Genomic DNA, 17,200 nt, shown 5'->3' on the forward strand with positions numbered 1-17,200 from the left:
GAAACAGGATGCACCTGAGCTCAATTTCAAGTCTCATAGCAAAGGTTCTAAATATGTAAATGTAAGGTATTTCTGTATTTAAAATGTCTAAAAACCTGTTTTCGCTTTCTCATTATAGGGTATTGTAGATTGATGTGGATTCTTTTTTTTAAATCCATTTTAGAATAAGGCTGTAACGTAACAAAATGTGGAGAAAGGGAAGGGGTCTGAATACTTTCCAAATGCACTGTGTTTGTCATTGAGCAAAGCTGAGAGGAAAATTATTAGGACAAGGCTCCCTCCCACCTGTTGTCTGATCTGCAAACTACAGCCCAACTATACAGCAACTCATACCCAAGATCAATCTATATTCTGTTCTGCTGATCAGGTTCAATTGTTTTATCATACAAAAGTGGGAACAGACACAAAAGTAAGAACCCTTTTATTTGACCATTTCAATTTGAAATCTGTGGCAACATCACTCACAACAATGAGAAAAATAAACTTAAATATCAGACCACTTTAAAATGCAGGTATTGTGATATAAGGACTCACATCACAAAATCATCTCTACATACAAAATCTACATTTCCATTTTACGATCATTTTTTACACCTCATTTATATATATTCACACTAAAGTGCAGTATGATTTAAAAACACACTTGAATTTAAAGAGACTAATCATTTGGTCTTCTAAGAAATCTAACATTTTAATTTGATTCCCATTTCTGAGAATCGAGAGCTCCTTTGCGCCGTCTTGGTAGGTGAATATTTTTCCACAGTGGCCTACTGAATGTCTTTCAGTTACTGAATTACCTTTAGTAACTGAATCTCTCTCAGTTACTGAATTTACCTTTAGACACTGAATCTCTCTCAGTTTCTAACCTGAAAGGATGAGGAAATTCTAGGAACTTTCTGCTATCTGCATGAGAGTTGATGTACAAATCTATTATTACAGAATATTACAAGCTCTGGCTATCTTTAGGTAGGTATCGAAAGAGTTGAGATGTGCTCTTAAGTCAAACATTTTGTAATTCTGTTATTACATCTTTCACTTAAATGTCTACGAGAAGAGGCTGAGATGTGAAGAGCTATAGGAGAACGGCCTCCTTCTAATGACTGGAACTGAATCAATGCAACAGAGTCAAACACGTTGTTTCCATGTGTTTGATGTGTTTGGTACCATTCCATTGATTCCATTCCAGGCATTTGTCACTGACACACACACTTTATACACCAGACATGCCACCAGGGGTCTTTTCACGGTCCGCAGGTCCACAACAAATTCATGGAAACATACAGTATTATACAGAGCCATGAGTGCATGGAACTCCCTTCTATCTTATATAGTGCAAGTGAACAGCAGACCTGGTTTCAAAAAAACAAATAAAGCAACACCTCACAGCACAACGCCTCTCCCCCATGTGACCTACTTGTTCTGTATATGTACTAATACAGTATGCGTAACTGATAGATGCACACACACACACTACATGTTAATGTTTTTAAATGCATGTAAATTGTCAAATCTTTTGTCTGTAATGTATCTGTTGCCATTGGCGTTGGCTAATGGGGCTCCTAAAAAATGATCAGGAATCAAGGTAAAACCCAACAGGGGCAGGCAATAGACAGGTCAAGGCAGGCAGGGGTCAGTAAACCAGGGGTGGGGCAACGGTACCTGACGGCAGGCAAGCTCAGGGTAGGCAGAGGTCAAACAATGCAGAGGTGGCGGAAAGGTACAGGTCAGCAGGCAGGCTCAGGGTCAGGGGCAGGTAGAGTGGTCAGGCAGGTGGGCTCAGAGTCAGGACAGACAATGGTCAAAACCAGGAGGGTGAGAAAAAGAGAAACTGTGAAAAGCAGGAGCAGAGAACAAAAACACTGGTTGACTTGACAAACAAGATGACCTGGCAACAGACAAACTGAGAACACAGGTATAAATACACGGGGGATCATGGGCGACACCTGGAGGGGGGTGGAGACAATCACAAGGACAGGTGAAACAGATCAGGGTGTGACATAAATCAAATGTAAATTACAATGAGCCTGTCCTCCTATAGCTCCTCACACCAGCCTCCTGTGATGTTTAACATACTGTCACCACTGAAGGTGGCTCCCCTTCCTGTTCGGGTGGCGCTCGGCGGTCGTCGTCACTGGCCTACTAGCAGCCACTGATCCTTTTTTCCCCTTTCTGTTTATTGGTTTCACCTGTTTGTGTTTTAGGCTGGTTAGTCGGGCTTTATTTACCAGTAGGCCCGCCTGCTCTTTGTGCGGGATTGTTTTGTCTAACGTGTGTGCACGTCTGTGGGTTATGTGTTTCCCATTTCATTGGGTTTTGCTGGACAGTTTAAGTCCCCGTGTTTGGGGCATTTGTTTTGTTGTGCGCCCGGTGCTTTCGTGGGGTTGGCTTATGTTCGCCGTTTTGTGCATATAATATAGCGTTACCCTGAACTCTCTGCTTCCTGCACCTGACTTCTCACCCACTACACCCAGTCCGCTACACATACAGTACATGTTTAACATACCATCATGTATTTTATTCACCTCCAAATTGAGTCATCTTCTCTCTGACAGATACACTACCAGTCAAAATGTTGGACACACTTACTCATTCAAGGGTTTCTCTTTATTTGTACTATTTTCTACATTGTAAAATAAAAGTGAAGACAACAAAACTATGAAATAGCACATATGGAATCACGTAGTAATTTTAGATTCTTCAAAGTCGCCACCCTTTGCTTTGATGACTTCTTTGTACACTTTTGGCATTCTCTAAACCAGCTTCATGAAGAATGCTTTTCCAGCAGTCTTGAAGGAGTTCCCACATATGCTGAGCACTTGGTGACTCCTTTTCCTTCGCTCTGCGGTCCCACGCATCCCAAACCATCTCAATTTTTGGAGGTCAGGTGATTGTGGAAGCCAGATCATCTGATTCAGCACTCCATCACTCTCCTTTGTCAAATAGCCCTTACAGAGCCTGGAGGTATGTTTTGGGTCATTGTCCCATTGAAAAACAAATCGCAAACCAGATGGGATGGCGTATCAATGCAGAATTCTGTGGTAGAAATTCTGTGGTAGCCATGCTGGTAAATTGTGCCTTGAATTCAAAATAAATCACTGACAGTTTCACCAGCGAAGCACCTACACACCATTGCACCTCCTCCTCCATGCTTCATGGTAGGTCCCACACATGCAGGGATCATACGTTCACCTACTCTGCGTCTCACAAAGACACGGTGGTTGGAACCCCCGAAAATTATTTGGACTCATCCGACCAGAAGACAGATTTCCACCGGTCTAATGTCCATTGCTCGTGTTTCTTGGCCCAAGCAGGTCTCTTCTTCTTATTGGTGTCCTTTAGTTTTCTTTGCAGCAATTTGACCATGAAAGCCTGATTCATGCAGTCTCCTCTGAACAGTTGATGTTGAGATGTGTCTGTTACTTGAACTCAGTGAAGCATTTATTTGGGCTGCAACTTGAGGTGCAGTTAACTCTAATGACCATATCTTTTGCAGCAGAGATAACTTTTAGTCTTCCTTTCCTGTGGCGGTCCTCATGAGAGCCAGTTTCATCATAAACTGTGACTACACTTGAAGTAACTTTCAAATTTCTTAAAATTTTCCGTATTGACTGACCTTCATGTCTAAATGATGGACTGTAGTTTATCTTTGCTTATCTTTGCTTATTTGAGCTGTTCTTTCCATAATATGGACTTGGTCTTTTACCAAATAGGTCTATCTTCTGTATACCACGTCTACCTTGCCACAACACAACTGATTGGCTCAAACGCATTAATTAAGAAGGAAGGAAATTCCACAAATTAACTTTTAACAAGGCCCACCTGTTAATTGAAATGCATTCCAGGTGATTACCTAATGAATCTGGTTGAGGGAATGCCAAGAGTGTGAAAAGCTGTCAAGGCAAAGGGTGGCTACTTTGAAGAACACTTTTTGGTTATTACATGATTCCATGTGTTATTTCATAGTGTTGATGTCTTCACTATTACTCTACATCATAGAAAATTGTAAAAACAAAGAAAAACCCTGGAATAAGTAGGTGTCTCCAAACTTTTCACTGGTACTGTACATAGGCCTACTGTACTACAGGCCTTACCCAACCCCAATCAGTTTAATCAATAGGACCACATATGTGTCATTCAAACTATAGTACACCACAAGGGTTCATATTCTAAACCTCAGTGTGTGACAAGAGCAAGGGGAGACATTAGATGAGAGGGTTTATGAGATGCTACTTCCAATCCAACCAGTCAAGGCAGGACAATCAGCCCAGTTGCACTCTCCCTCTACTTCCTTCTCTTCCTCTTCCTCCCCCAACTCCATCCCCTCCACCCACACAGGTCCAGTATCGTTGGATAGAAACACTAGAGCTTATCCTAGTGCCACCAAAGTCAGCAAACTGGCCGTATGCACTGCAGCCAGCCAGAGTCAGCATAATGTGCAGCGAAACGTCCTCACTGTACAGACAAAACAGAGCCATCGGCTGTTCAGCTGAAAAAGACCCCTGTGCTCAGCATCAATGATGAGCTCCTGTGGATTTGGATTGTCCCATTAGTCCCATAGTCTATGTTGAAAGAGCCACACCTCAAGGCATGTTTCTGTCACTTCTATCTGCAGTGATTTTAGACAGGACAGTTGGGCAGGGGTTATTTTGGTTCTGGGCATTAGGGTTTCGGTCCACTATTGTCTGTCCTACTGTGTCGGGCCTCCCTCACCCTCACCGGCCCAGCCATGGTTGCTTTGTTTGGGCTGACCTTGGCTGGACCAAGCTGACGTTGTGAGGCGACCAGTTTGGCGGCCTGTCTCTGCCTAGTGGCAAGCTCCGGGAACTGCTTGGTGTAGAGAGTGTCTGTGTACTGCAGCTCTGGAGTGATCAGGTTCTGACAGTGTGTTTTGGTGGGTCCGTCCAGCCCAGGGTTCAGGTTGTAGCCCTGGATTATGGCCGCTCCATACTGGAAGGGCTTCAGCCCTGCATCCTGTACCTGCGACGGGTCCACTGCACCACCATCCTTCAGGCAGGTTTTGGCTAGTTTGGCACGTTGTTCCTGCAGCCGAGTCACCTCCCGCCTCATCTCCTCACGCCCCACAGTAGTGTCCACGCGTCGCCAGAAGGTGGCGTTAAAGTGCAGGTAGAGCCGCCAGTCAAGGGCGTTCCAGGCTCTGATCTTGTCAGCGGTGTGCGGGGAGAGCATGTTCCGTGCGCGCTCGCTCCGGCTGTTCAACTTGAAGGAGACGATGTCGTCCAGAGACCAGCAGAGGGCGCGCTTGAGCAGGATCATGGATTCGTCAAAGTACTCTGAGATGAGGATAAGGTGGAAGTCCTCCTCGATAGCGGCAATGGCTGTGGCGGCCCGTGTCTCTAGGTCTCCGGGCGTCTCTGTGGCGACGTTGTTGTCGAAACCAAAGTCAAAGGTCAGGATGTTACGGGCGTAGTGGTTGTTGGGCAGGGATGTGTTGTAACTACGCCAACCGTTGTCGAGGAAGTCGTCCAGGCTGCGGGCCTTGCGGAAGGCGGGAATGCTCTTGTAGTAGATGAAGATGGACTCCATCATGGCAACAGGGTTCTTCAGGATGGAGAAGTAGAATGTGTCCTGGGGCATCACTTTCCTCACCTAAGACACAACAGGAAAAGACCAAAACAACAAGAACAAAATGTGTTCGTGATGCCTTAGTTACCATTTAACAATTATTGGTTTAAAAAATTGTATATTTTCTGGGAAAAAGATAGTAGTGAAATTCAACTTGTGTTAGTCTGAACCTCGATATTATCTATGATGCAGTGGAGGCTGCTGAGGGGAGGACGGCTCATAATAATGTCCGGAATGGAGCAAATGGAATGTTCTGATAGCATTCCACGAATTCCGCTCCAGCCATTATGCCTCCCCAATTAAGTTGCCACCAACCTCCTGTGCTATGATGATAGAACTCACCTCTGGTGGTCTGAACCTCATGTGGTTGCACATGATGTGGAACTTTTTGACACTGCGGCTCCTAACTCCCTCCACAAAGTGTGAGGTGAAGAAGAAGGGATAGAACAGCTGGCTGTGCATGTTCAGCGGAAGGGCGAAGGTCAGATTGCGGCTGTCGCCATAGCGATACAAGATGTTCAAGATGGTGCTGCTGGCCGTTTTGTGCGTCTTTAGAAAGACGATGTGGTTCTTCGGCCAACAGGTGGAGGTGGCAATCCCCGGATTCACTTCGCTTATCACCCCGGCAACTACAGAGTTGGTGCCTAGAGGGGCAAGGCTGTTTCTACTCTTCAGCTGATTGGTTAAGGGGACCTGGAAAGGTTTGTGAGACAGGGTAGATACCACTCTGATAGCTGGGTGGCCCAGCTGGAGAACCACAGACCCGGGAACCCCCAAATGCAACTCATCATCACCCAACGTGAATTTGGGCAGGGCTGCCTTTGCTGCTAAAACTTTACCCCTTTCCTCTTTCCTGGAGTCTTTGACCTTATTGAAAGTGTTTGAGAGCTTTAAATGTTGGTGATGCACCTGGAGTCTCCTCTCCACTCCTGGCTCATCTCTGCCATCTTGATGTTCTGCTACCTTCTGGTTCTCTTTGGCCGATTGTTTAGGAGCTCCTTCCTCCTGTGACCTCACTTCCTCTTCTACGACAGGGGCATGCGAAGAGCGCAAGTTTTCCCAGTCCCTCTGCTCAGTTGGGAGCGTTCCCTGGATCTCGATGGTAAACCGCACATTCAGGAGCTTCTTGCTCAACATCTTGTCGTTCCTGAAACCAAACAGAGTGTTAGACTACAGTTAGCCAATCACTGTCAGCCTGTTTCAAAACAAAACAATTATCCAGAACAGAGAAGTGGAATGTAAAAGCGTATTAGTTTCACCAAAGATAATCTATTATTTTAACAAGATAGCCGAGTAACCAGTCTAACAATGGAAATACAGTACATGTCCTCAATGATTGAAGCCAGACGCGATCAGGTAGGACCATTGTAGTCAATGAGAGGGCAGATACGCATGTGAACCACAGTCGTTTTTCTCAAAGTTGCTGGAATTCCATGTGCATCCACTTATATCAGCACATTTGTAACAGAATATACATTGCGAAACTTCTATTCAATCAAATAAGCCTCAAGTAATTCGACATTCTCTCATAGTCCTCCATACAAAAAAATACACATCCTCCCGCTTTACCTCTTCCTCTCTGGTTTCACTGCCAGTAATATGAATCCAGGTAGCGTGAATATCTGATGTAGGATCTTAATTTGAGCTCGTTTTCCACAGCAGAAAAAATATCCTGTAGCAACAGGACGTGAATAATTAAGCGGATTATAATTAATGGATTTTTGTAGGGGTTGATACATTTTTCTGAAGGGAAAATCAAGTTAAAAATGAGAAATGGAAATAACAAACTTCAGAAGCCTTTTAAACCTCAAATATAATACAAGTTTTACATTTCCTGCATTGCAGGAAAGTTCTCCTGCAACAGGGTGATCAAATAGAGATCCTACATATGTAAGTACAGTAGCACCAGACTCACCTGGACTGCCAGACGACTCCTAGGATCTGGATGGCCACACAGAGCACAGTGAGTGCCATGAGGACCATCCATAGATAGCGTATGGGGCTACACAGCAGTACCTCCAGCCACCTGCAGGGGGAAGGGGGGGTCAACCACAGGAACCACAGAATATGTAGGGTCAGACACAGAAATACTACTGACAACAGGACTGATTCTATGGCTATAAACTCATTTAGAGAATCTCAGGGATATTATGTGTCTTTAACTCAGTTCTAATCTCATTCTAAAGCTGTAACTTCATTTTAAAATCACATTTTAAAACCATAAACATGAAACATTTGTATTAAAATGAATACTGATCCATGCGAGACTACAGAAATGATGTCTGTATTGTTGGATGTTTTTTCTTGAGGCTTAGAGGCCAAAAACATACAGCACAAGCAGTGTGTGTGTGTGTGTGTGTGTGTGTGTGTGTGTGTGTGTGTGTGTGTGTGTGTGTGTGTGTGTGTGTGTGTGTGTGTGTGTGTGTGTGTGTGTGTGTGTGTGTGTGTGTGTGTGTGTATGTTTCTGTGTGTGTTACAACTACATTAGAGACATCTGGAACAACAGACTGACCTTGTCTTAATAAAAACACATCTGCCTTCGCACCTGAATTATTTCCAGACAGACAGCAGCAGTTCTACCTCCCTCACTCTCTATCTCCCCCTCCCTCTCCCTCTCTCTCTCTCCCTCCCTCTCTCCCTCCTTTCCTTGTTTCCTATCTCTCCAGCTCCTCCTATCTTCTCTCTCACACATCCACCTGCTACTGAGTGTGTGTGTGTGTGCGCGCGCATGCACACATGTTGTATGTGTGGTACATGTGTGGTACATGTGTGTGTGTGTGTGTGTGTGTGTGTGTGTGTGTGTGCGTGCGTGCGTGCGTGCGTGCGTGCGTGTGTGTGTGTGTGTGTGTGTGTGTGTGTGTGTGTGTGTGTGTGTGTGTGTGTGTGTGTGTCCCTGAGCACAGTCCATAAGTGCATGCTGCCGCTACACTGTCCCTCAGTCGCCCCCAGCTGTTTGTCAGTGTAGTACATTAGTCTGGCCACCGCGGGGTTGAAGCATGACGCACACAGCACCAGAGGCAGCCAGCCATCACTGATGGGTCATCATCAAGACATGGGATGATGATGTCACTGTGAAGCTAGGTGATTGACTCAAACAGGCATGCCACCACCATTACTAAACAACACAGCATATGACCCATTATCCTCTAGTTCAGTTCCCCCCCTGGAAGCAGTTATTGGGAAAACTCTGATTGGCCCGTGTCACAAATGGAGGAAAGGCAAGCGAGACAAACATGAAAATACCAGGGAAAGTTGTTGCTAGGCACATCATATAACATTTGCCCTTAGTATACTGTTACACACCATCCTCCCTGTTTGTAGTGGTTTTACATTGAGCTCTGTTGCACATTGCTTGTGCATTGTGTCACTGACTAAATATGTCCATGCTAATCCAGTGGTTGTGCTACAAACATGGTTTGCGTTGGTTGGTCTGGGAATCTGGTTGGCGTTTGATCTGTTTTGTGAGTGTACTTTCCCCTGTGCATGGATAATTCCCCTACGACACAATCAGAATAGGGGTGACGTTAACGTTAATGAATAATGGAGTGAAACCCTATGAAAGAGCTGGTTGTTTTACCTTTTACACATTGTGTTGTGTTACAACCTGATTTTGAAATGGATTAAATGTAGATTTCTTTGTCACTGGCCTACACAACACCCCATAATTGGTATTTTATTTATTTAAACAGGCAAGTCAGTTAAGAACAAATTCTTATTTACAATGACGGCCTACCCTGGACGATGCTGGGCCAATTGTACACCGCCCTATGGTACTCCTAATCACGGCCAGTTGTGATACAGCCCAGGATCTAACCAGGGTCTGTAGTGATGCCTCTAGCACTGCAGTGCCTTAGACCGCTGCACCACTCGGGAGCCCCTGTCAAAATGGAATTAGGTTTTGAGAATTTTTTACAAATTAATTTAAAATATAGAGCGAAAATGTCTTGAGTCAATAACTATTCAACTATTTTACTATGGCAAGCCTAAATACGTTCAGGAGTAAAAATGTGCTCAAGAAGTCACATAATAAGTGAGATGGACATGATTTTTGAACAACTACCTCATTTCTGTACCACACACATGCAATTATCTGTAAGGTTTCTAAATTGAGCAGTGAATTTCAAACAGAGATTCAACCACAAAGACCAGGGAGGTTTTCCAATACCTCGCAAAGAAGAGCACCTATTGGTAGATGGGAGATAAATACAAAAAAGCAGGCATTGAATATCCCTTTGAGCATGGTGAAGTTATTCATTACACTTTGGATGCTGTTTGAATACACCCAGTCACAACAAAGATACAGGTCCCCTTCCTAACTCAGTTGCCGGAGAGGAAGGAAACTCTTCAGGGATTTCACTATAGTAACAATGGTGACTTTAAAACAGTTACAAAGTTGAATGGCTGTGACAGGAGAAAACTGAGGATGGATCAACAACACTGTAGTTACTCCACAATACTAACCTAATTGACAGAGTGAAAAAAAGGAAGCCTGTGCCAAATAAAAAATATTCCAAAACATGCATCTGGTTTGCAACAAGGCACTAAAGTAATATTGCAAGAAATGTGGCAAAGCAACTCACTTTTCTGTCCTGAAAACAAAGTGTTACGTTTGGGACAAATCCAATAAACCAATGACTGAGTACCACTCTGCATATTTTCAAGCGTAGTGGTGGCTACATCATGTTATGGGTATGTTTGCAATGTTTAACGACTGGGAAATTGTTCAGGATAAAAAAGAAACAGAATGGAGCTAAGCACAGGAAAAATCCTTGAGGAAAACCTGGTTCAGTCTGCTTTCCACCAGACACTGGGAACTGAATTAACTTTTCATTAGGACAATAACCTAAAACACAAGGCCAAATCTACACTGGAGCTGCTTACCAAGAAGACAGTGAAGACAGTGACCGAGTTACAGTTTTGACTTAAACCAACTTGAAAATCTATGGCAAGACCGAAAAATGGTTGTCTAGCAATGATCAACAACCAATTTGACAGAGCTTGAATCATTTTTGAAAGAATAATTGGCAAATGTTGCACAATCCAGATGTGTAAAACTCTTAGAGATTTACCCAGAACAACTCACAGCTGTAATCGCTCCCAAAGCTTCTTCTACAAAGTATTGACTTTGGGATGTGAATACTTAAGTAAATTATATATCTTTGTATATCATTTCCAATACATTTGCCAATAAATCTAAAAATATGTTTTCTATTTGTCGTTATGGGTTATTGTGTGTAAATGGTTGATAATCTTTTTTTTAAAATACATTTTGAATTCAGGCTGCAACACAACAACATGTGTAATAAGTCAAGGGGTATGAATACTTTCTGAAGGCATTGCATAGGTAAATGTATATTAATCTACACATATAATTTTATATCTATCTTAAAAGACCCCATTTTCATGAAGTTGATGATATAAGCTTGAAGCCCGTTTAAAAACAGTACGGGACTTGAACCAGGAAGTAGATGGGACTTTCATAGGGTATAGGACATAGGAAAGGATATCACAGTAGATTGTTGGAATTCTTCCAGGAGAGAGAGAGTGCAATCAAAGTATGTCCAAAGTCATGGTAATTACAGGGGAGGAAGCTGCTGTACTTAAGTCGGAGAAAACATTCTGGTGACCTTTCACCCCAAAGACATTCCTGCCTCTGCCTTCAGCTGAAATAAGATATCAGGTTTGGATATGTCCTAATGAATTTTCCATTTTACCAGACACTAGTAACAGTAATGACAACTACTCTCTCCACATCTCCCTCCCTCCATCCATCCATCCATCCATCCATCCATCCATCCATCCATCCATCTCTCTCTCTCTCTCTCTCTCGCTCCCCCCATCTCTCTATCTCTCTCTCTCTCCCTCCCTCGCTCCATCTCTCTCTCATCTCTCTCTGTCTTTCTCTCTTTGTCACTTCTCCTCCTTTTATTAGGTTCAACTAGTAGTGACACATTCCCTTTGTTTACTGGCTCTTGAAGTTTGCCAAACTCTAGAGAGTAATTGTGTGTTCTGGGCCAAGGCACATTGTTTTGCCACTGAGTCCTGGAAAGCAATCGCTAGCTGTGGACTAGGCTCGGATACAAATACTCTGTCTGACTCCACACACACACACACACACACACACACACACACACACACACACACACACACACACACACACACACACACACACACACACACACACACACACACACACACACACACACACACACACACACACACACACACACACACACACACACACACACACACAGTAGTAAGTGGTTGTGGATATCTCTCTCTCTCTCTGCACACAAACTACACTCCCATACAAACACACACACACATCGACCCACAGTCTACAGCCCTGTGGTCACATCCAGTTCCAATGCACTAAATACAAACACACACTTTGAGTCTAACTGAAGGACCGTGGCATGCCCAAAATCCCTTCCACAGAGAGGGAGAGGAAGAGAGGGAGAATAGTTTATTCAAAAGTTGTTAGACTAATAACTGAATTTGATGACATTTCTACATAAGTCACATACAGTACATGTAAGTCACTGAAGACCACCGATGTCCACGTCTCACTGAGAACCCTTACAGGGCAGCACAGTCGATACTAATCAAACTACATCACTACACATCAGCACAGACCAATATACACACAACTTAGAAAAGGATAACTCATTCATGATAAGCAGACGTATGCAAACTCACTGCATGCAAACTAAGGTCTAGACTATAGTGTGATCAGCACTCTATCCAATTCCTCCACACACACACACACACACACACACACACACACACACACACACACACACACACACACACACACACACACACACACACACACACACACACACACACACACACACACACACACACACCCTATGACAATACTTATATTGTGATATGCGTAGTAATAACAGTCATATTGCCAAGGTATTAAACGGAGCAGCAGGAGCCTACAGTGTGCTAGATAATAACCAGGAGGCCATGGAAGCCCATGGACATGAGGAATGAATATAAGGGCTTCCACCAAAACATCTCAAGTTTTCCCAGGCTATGAAGACATCAGGAAATAGCCTTACCTGCCCTGCCTGCAGCACAGCTACACTCCTGCATGCTAGCCGACACACATACGCAGTACACACACGTGCACGTGCCCGCATACACACACACGTGCCCTCACACACACTTGTTTTTGAAAGAAAAGCACATTTTTTTGTCCATTAAAATCAAATTGATCAGAAATACAGTACAGACACTTAATGTTGTGAATGGCTATTGTAGCTGGAAATGGCTGATTTCTTACGGAATATCTACACAGGCGTACAGAGGCCTATTATTAGCAACCATCACTCATATGTTCCAATGGAACATTGTGTTAGCTAATCCAAGTTTATCATTTTAAAAGGCTAATTTATCATTAGAAAACCCTTTTGCAATCATGTTAGCACAGCTGAAAACTATTGTTCTGATAAAATAAGCATTAAGACTGTCATTCTTTAGTCTAGTTGAGTATCTAGAAACAAAGACTCCGGGATGCTGGCCTTCTAGGCAGAGTTGCAAAGAAAAAAGCCATATCTCAGACTGGCCAATAAAAAGAAAAGATTAAGACAGGCAAAAGAACACAGACACTGGACAGAGGAACTCTGCCTAGAAGGCCAGCATCCCGTAGTCGCTCTTCACTGTTGACATTGAGACTGGTGTTTTGCGTGTACTATTTAATGAAGCTGCCAATTGAGGACTTGTAAGGTGGTTGTTTCTCAAACTAGACACTCTAATGTACTTGTCCTCTTGCTCAGTTGTGCACCGGGGCCTCCCACTCCTCTTTCTATTCTGGTTAGAGACAGTTTGCACTGTTCTATGAAGGGAGAAGTACACAGCATTGTACGAGATCTTCAGGTTCTTGCCAATTTCTCACATGGAATAGCCTTCATTTCTCAGAACAAGAATAGACTGACGAGTTTCAGAAGGAAGTGAATCCAATTCTGGCAATTTTGAACCTGTAATCGAACTCACAAAGGCTGATGCTCCAGATACTCAACTAGTGTAAAGAAGGCCTGTTTTATTGCTTCTTTGATCAGGACAAAGGTTTTCAGCTGTGCTAACATAATTGCAAAAGGGTTTTATAACGGTCAATTAGCCTTTTAAAATGATAAACTTGGATTAGCTAACACAACGTGCCATTGGAACACGGAAGGGATGGTTGCTGATAACGGGCCTCGGTACGCCTATGTTGATATACCATAAAAACAATCTGCCATTTCCAGCTACGATAATAATCTACAACATTAAACATGTCGACACTGTATTTCTACACTGTATTTCTACACTGTATTTCTACACTGTATTTCTACACTGTATTTCTACACTGTATTTCTACACTGTATTTGATGTTATTTTAATGGGCCAAAAATGTGCTTTTCTTTCAAAAACAAGGACATTTCTAAGTGACCCCAAACTTTTGAACAGTAGTTTACATTCCCACAGGCGTTTACAGTACATTAGATTCTCCCATATACTACTTAAGGCACTACACGTACACTCAGACATGATCATGCATGTACATTAGCATACATTCACACAAGCACATAGCCTTGATATATTATGACATGCACTGACCCTTTGCCGGCACTCTCTCTCCCTTTAACTTTCTACTTGGGGTTGAACTTTTGGTCGCTCTCCCTGCAAGTGATGAGATGGTCCTAAACGAAGTGAGAAGTTCTGAGAATCCAGTTCTATATGAAGGATTGCAGGCTTGCATGCTTTCCCAAGTCACATTTACGTCTCTAATAACATTTCTCAACTCCTACCTGCCTGATCCAGACTTGACAAGTTAAGAAGGGAGTCGTGGTAAAATCTCCTTGGATGTTGATTACTATCTTATCGTGACACACAACCCTAAAGAAGGACTTCAATGTCTTCCCGTAGGAGTAAAATATTACTATTAGATTACATAGCAGTAGCTACTTGTGTGAATTATAATATAGCTCTTATCTGTAACAGTAAAAGGAGAATGTATAGTGGTTGATTCCGTGTCCTTGTGTGCAGTAAGGTCCAGTAGCTGTATTTGGCTGTAATGATATCCTACAAGTTCTCCATCTTGTTCTTATCTGTAGGCTGAATTTCAGGATTGTTTTTCAATCATATTCTTCAACACTATGAGGGGTTTGACTATTGGAAATTGAACTTTGGGTCACTTTATTATACATCAGATACTGCCTGACATGTAGATTTGTACCTGTTTTTTATTTATTTTATTTAAATAGGCAAGTCAGTTAATAACAAATTCTTATTTACAATGATAGACTGAGCTGACAAGGTAAAATTATGTCTTCTACCCCTGAACAAAGCAGTTAACCCACTGTATATAGTCTGTCATTGTAAATAATAATTTGTTATTCGATCTAGCAACCTTTCGGTTACTGGCCCAACGCTCTAACCACTAGGCTACCTGCCGCCCCCGTTTATGACCTTTTCAACATAAATGATTTCGTATTGAAGTTGAGTGTTTTCAATGTGCTCGCAGTGCAGTGTAGGCTTTAACATTATGTTTTAAGAACACAAGGATTCCCCTCCGTTTTACTGAGTTAGCTATTTATTATTTCAGTAAGGCCCTAACACGCCAATGTATGCCTACGGCATCTAAATGGTAAAGTTAAATAATGTATGAGCTTTGTGGATCTATTCGGTATTATTTGTCGTTGTGATTAAATCTAAATTTATTTGAAACTTGTCAGCTTACTTCTATTAGTATGGAAATAAAATAATTCTGAACCCAAAAATATAAGATTAACAAAATCCATTAGAATAAACTTTTTTAACTGCCGATGTGCGTGAATGTCAACAGTGCCGTTGCATTATTTTCTCTCCAGTCTACAGTTTGTGGTCAGTGTGAATGGGAGCAATATAACTATTTAATTGAAGGAAAGAATTTGCGTCTGACTCTTATTTTCCCAACGTATGAGCACGTTGGCATCGGCTGTAGCAACAAGGACTCTAAATCAAATCAAAACAAACATCTCATCATATGGCACACCACTGTTAGATTTGGTTCGCTGCGAGAGTATGAATACCGGAATGTATCAGTAGTTCGCTGTTTCGCCTATTATGGACAAGCATGCATTGTGGGCAAAGCCTCACCGACCAATAGCTGTCCAATGAACTATCGCTAAAGGAATGCAAAACAAAACAAAAGCCCTGAAGAAGTCCGTATGAATTCACTTACGAGGCGCATGGTAAGGATGAGGTCAGGGAGAACAGCTCGCGCTCCTTGATCGATTTCCTTGCCGAGGGTGGCATTTCTGTACCTGGAGGGGGGTGCCCAGGAACCCCGGTCCTGCATGAAACTCCGACCAACCCAATTCACTCTCCCAATAACCCCGTCCCCGAGCCACAGATTCCCTAGTCCTCTTTTAGAGTAGGGTTCCCCCCGCTCTCAGCTCGGAAGTAATCCCGCTGCCGACTCATTGGCTCGAAGCGCAGAGAGGGAGAGGGAGTCAGAAAGGGATGGAGAAAGGGGAGAGGGAGGAGGTTACAGCGAGGGGAGGAGGCAGGAGGATGAAATCGAGAACAAAGGCAGTGAAGTTACTCTATGGTCACACCGTTCTTCACAAGGATAAAGTAATTACTAGCCTTGAGGTTACACACGACCTTGCTCAGCGTCAAATGAGATTTGTAGTCTTTTGGGGGGGTAAAATGCCATTCATGTCAGATTATACTGTAAGTGTTAGTAGGTTAGTCTTAGTAGGTTAGTTTTTGTGTGGAATATATAGGAACATATTATATTTATGAGGTGAGAGTTGTTATTATTATAGCCCAGTAACACTTCACTGCAACAGGCTTATACCATAAAACTGCTTGACTGAATACATCCTTTTTGGAAGAAATCTGGTAACATAATAGCTGCAATATCCATAATGATTTTTCCAGCTGAGACTCTGTATTTGATGTGTCACCAAATACCAAAAGGTTCAGAAATGTCCTCCACGGTTCAAAAATGCTATCAACACCTTCAGGAAAAATCTAAAAAAATTGCTATTTTCACAGGTTGTGACAAAAATAAGAATGTGATCATTTTGCGCAGTCACAGACAGTATATTGATCAAACATGTCAGGGAGCTGTTTAATATGGGACACCATACTGTAGGAAGGGATAAAGACTAACATATATCACCATACAAAATGCTGAAAAAACTAAATGCTGATTGGTATTAAGTCTGGATTTTGACTAGGCCATTCCAAAACTTCAAATTTGATGCTTTTTAGTCATTTTCATTTAGACTTGACTGTGTGTTTTGTATCGTTGTCTTGCTTCACTTCAGCTCATGGTGAAATCCCTGAGCAGTTTCCTTCCTCTACGGCAACTGAGTTAGGAAAGACGCCTGTATCTTTTTTGTGACACAATCCAAAGAGTAATTCATAACTTCACCATGCGCAAAGGGATTTTCAATGCCTGCTTCATTTATTATATATTTTTTTACCTTTCTACCAATAGGTGCCCTTCGTGTGAGGCACTGGAAAACCTCCCTGGACTTTGTGGTTGAATATGTGTTTGAAATTCACTGCTCGACTGAGGGACCTTACAGAAAATTGGATGTGTGGGGCACAGAGATGAGGTAGTCATTGA

At 42.7% G+C, this 17,200-nt stretch overlaps 2 protein-coding genes across 6 annotated transcripts in view; one reads left to right on the plus strand and one right to left on the minus strand.

Moving 5' to 3' along the window:
• Positions 1-17,200, plus strand: part of LOC118394846 (inward rectifier potassium channel 13-like) — a 383,815-nt gene that overhangs the window by 306,789 nt on the left and 59,826 nt on the right. The gene's annotated exons all lie outside the window — the stretch shown is intronic.
• LOC118394840 (galactose-3-O-sulfotransferase 2-like) lies at positions 405-16,001 on the minus strand. Its single transcript, XM_035788429.2, has 4 exons — positions 15,800-16,001; positions 7,499-7,609; positions 5,926-6,730; positions 405-5,607 (listed from the first exon to the last, which is right to left on the minus strand). Exons 1-4 carry the CDS (start codon positions 15,871-15,873, stop codon positions 4,660-4,662), a joined length of 1,938 nt encoding a protein of 645 aa, XP_035644322.1. The 5' UTR covers positions 15,874-16,001; the 3' UTR covers positions 405-4,659.

Source organism: Oncorhynchus keta, chromosome 1 (assembly GCF_023373465.1).
Source record: "Oncorhynchus keta strain PuntledgeMale-10-30-2019 chromosome 1, Oket_V2, whole genome shotgun sequence".
Classification (NCBI taxonomy): domain Eukaryota; kingdom Metazoa; phylum Chordata; class Actinopteri; order Salmoniformes; family Salmonidae; genus Oncorhynchus; species Oncorhynchus keta.

Coding starts and splice junctions, on each gene's coding strand:
- LOC118394840 (XM_035788429.2), bottom strand. CDS start 15,873: ATGCCACCCTCGGCAAGGAAATCGATCAAGGAGCGCGAGCTGTTCTCC. Junction 7,610..15,799: donor TCATCCTTACCATGCGCCTC/GTAAGTGAATTC, acceptor TTCCCCCTGCAG/GTGGCTGGAGGTACTGCTGT. Junction 6,731..7,498: donor GGAGTCGTCTGGCAGTCCAG/GTGAGTCTGGTG, acceptor GTTTGGTTTCAG/GAACGACAAGATGTTGAGCA.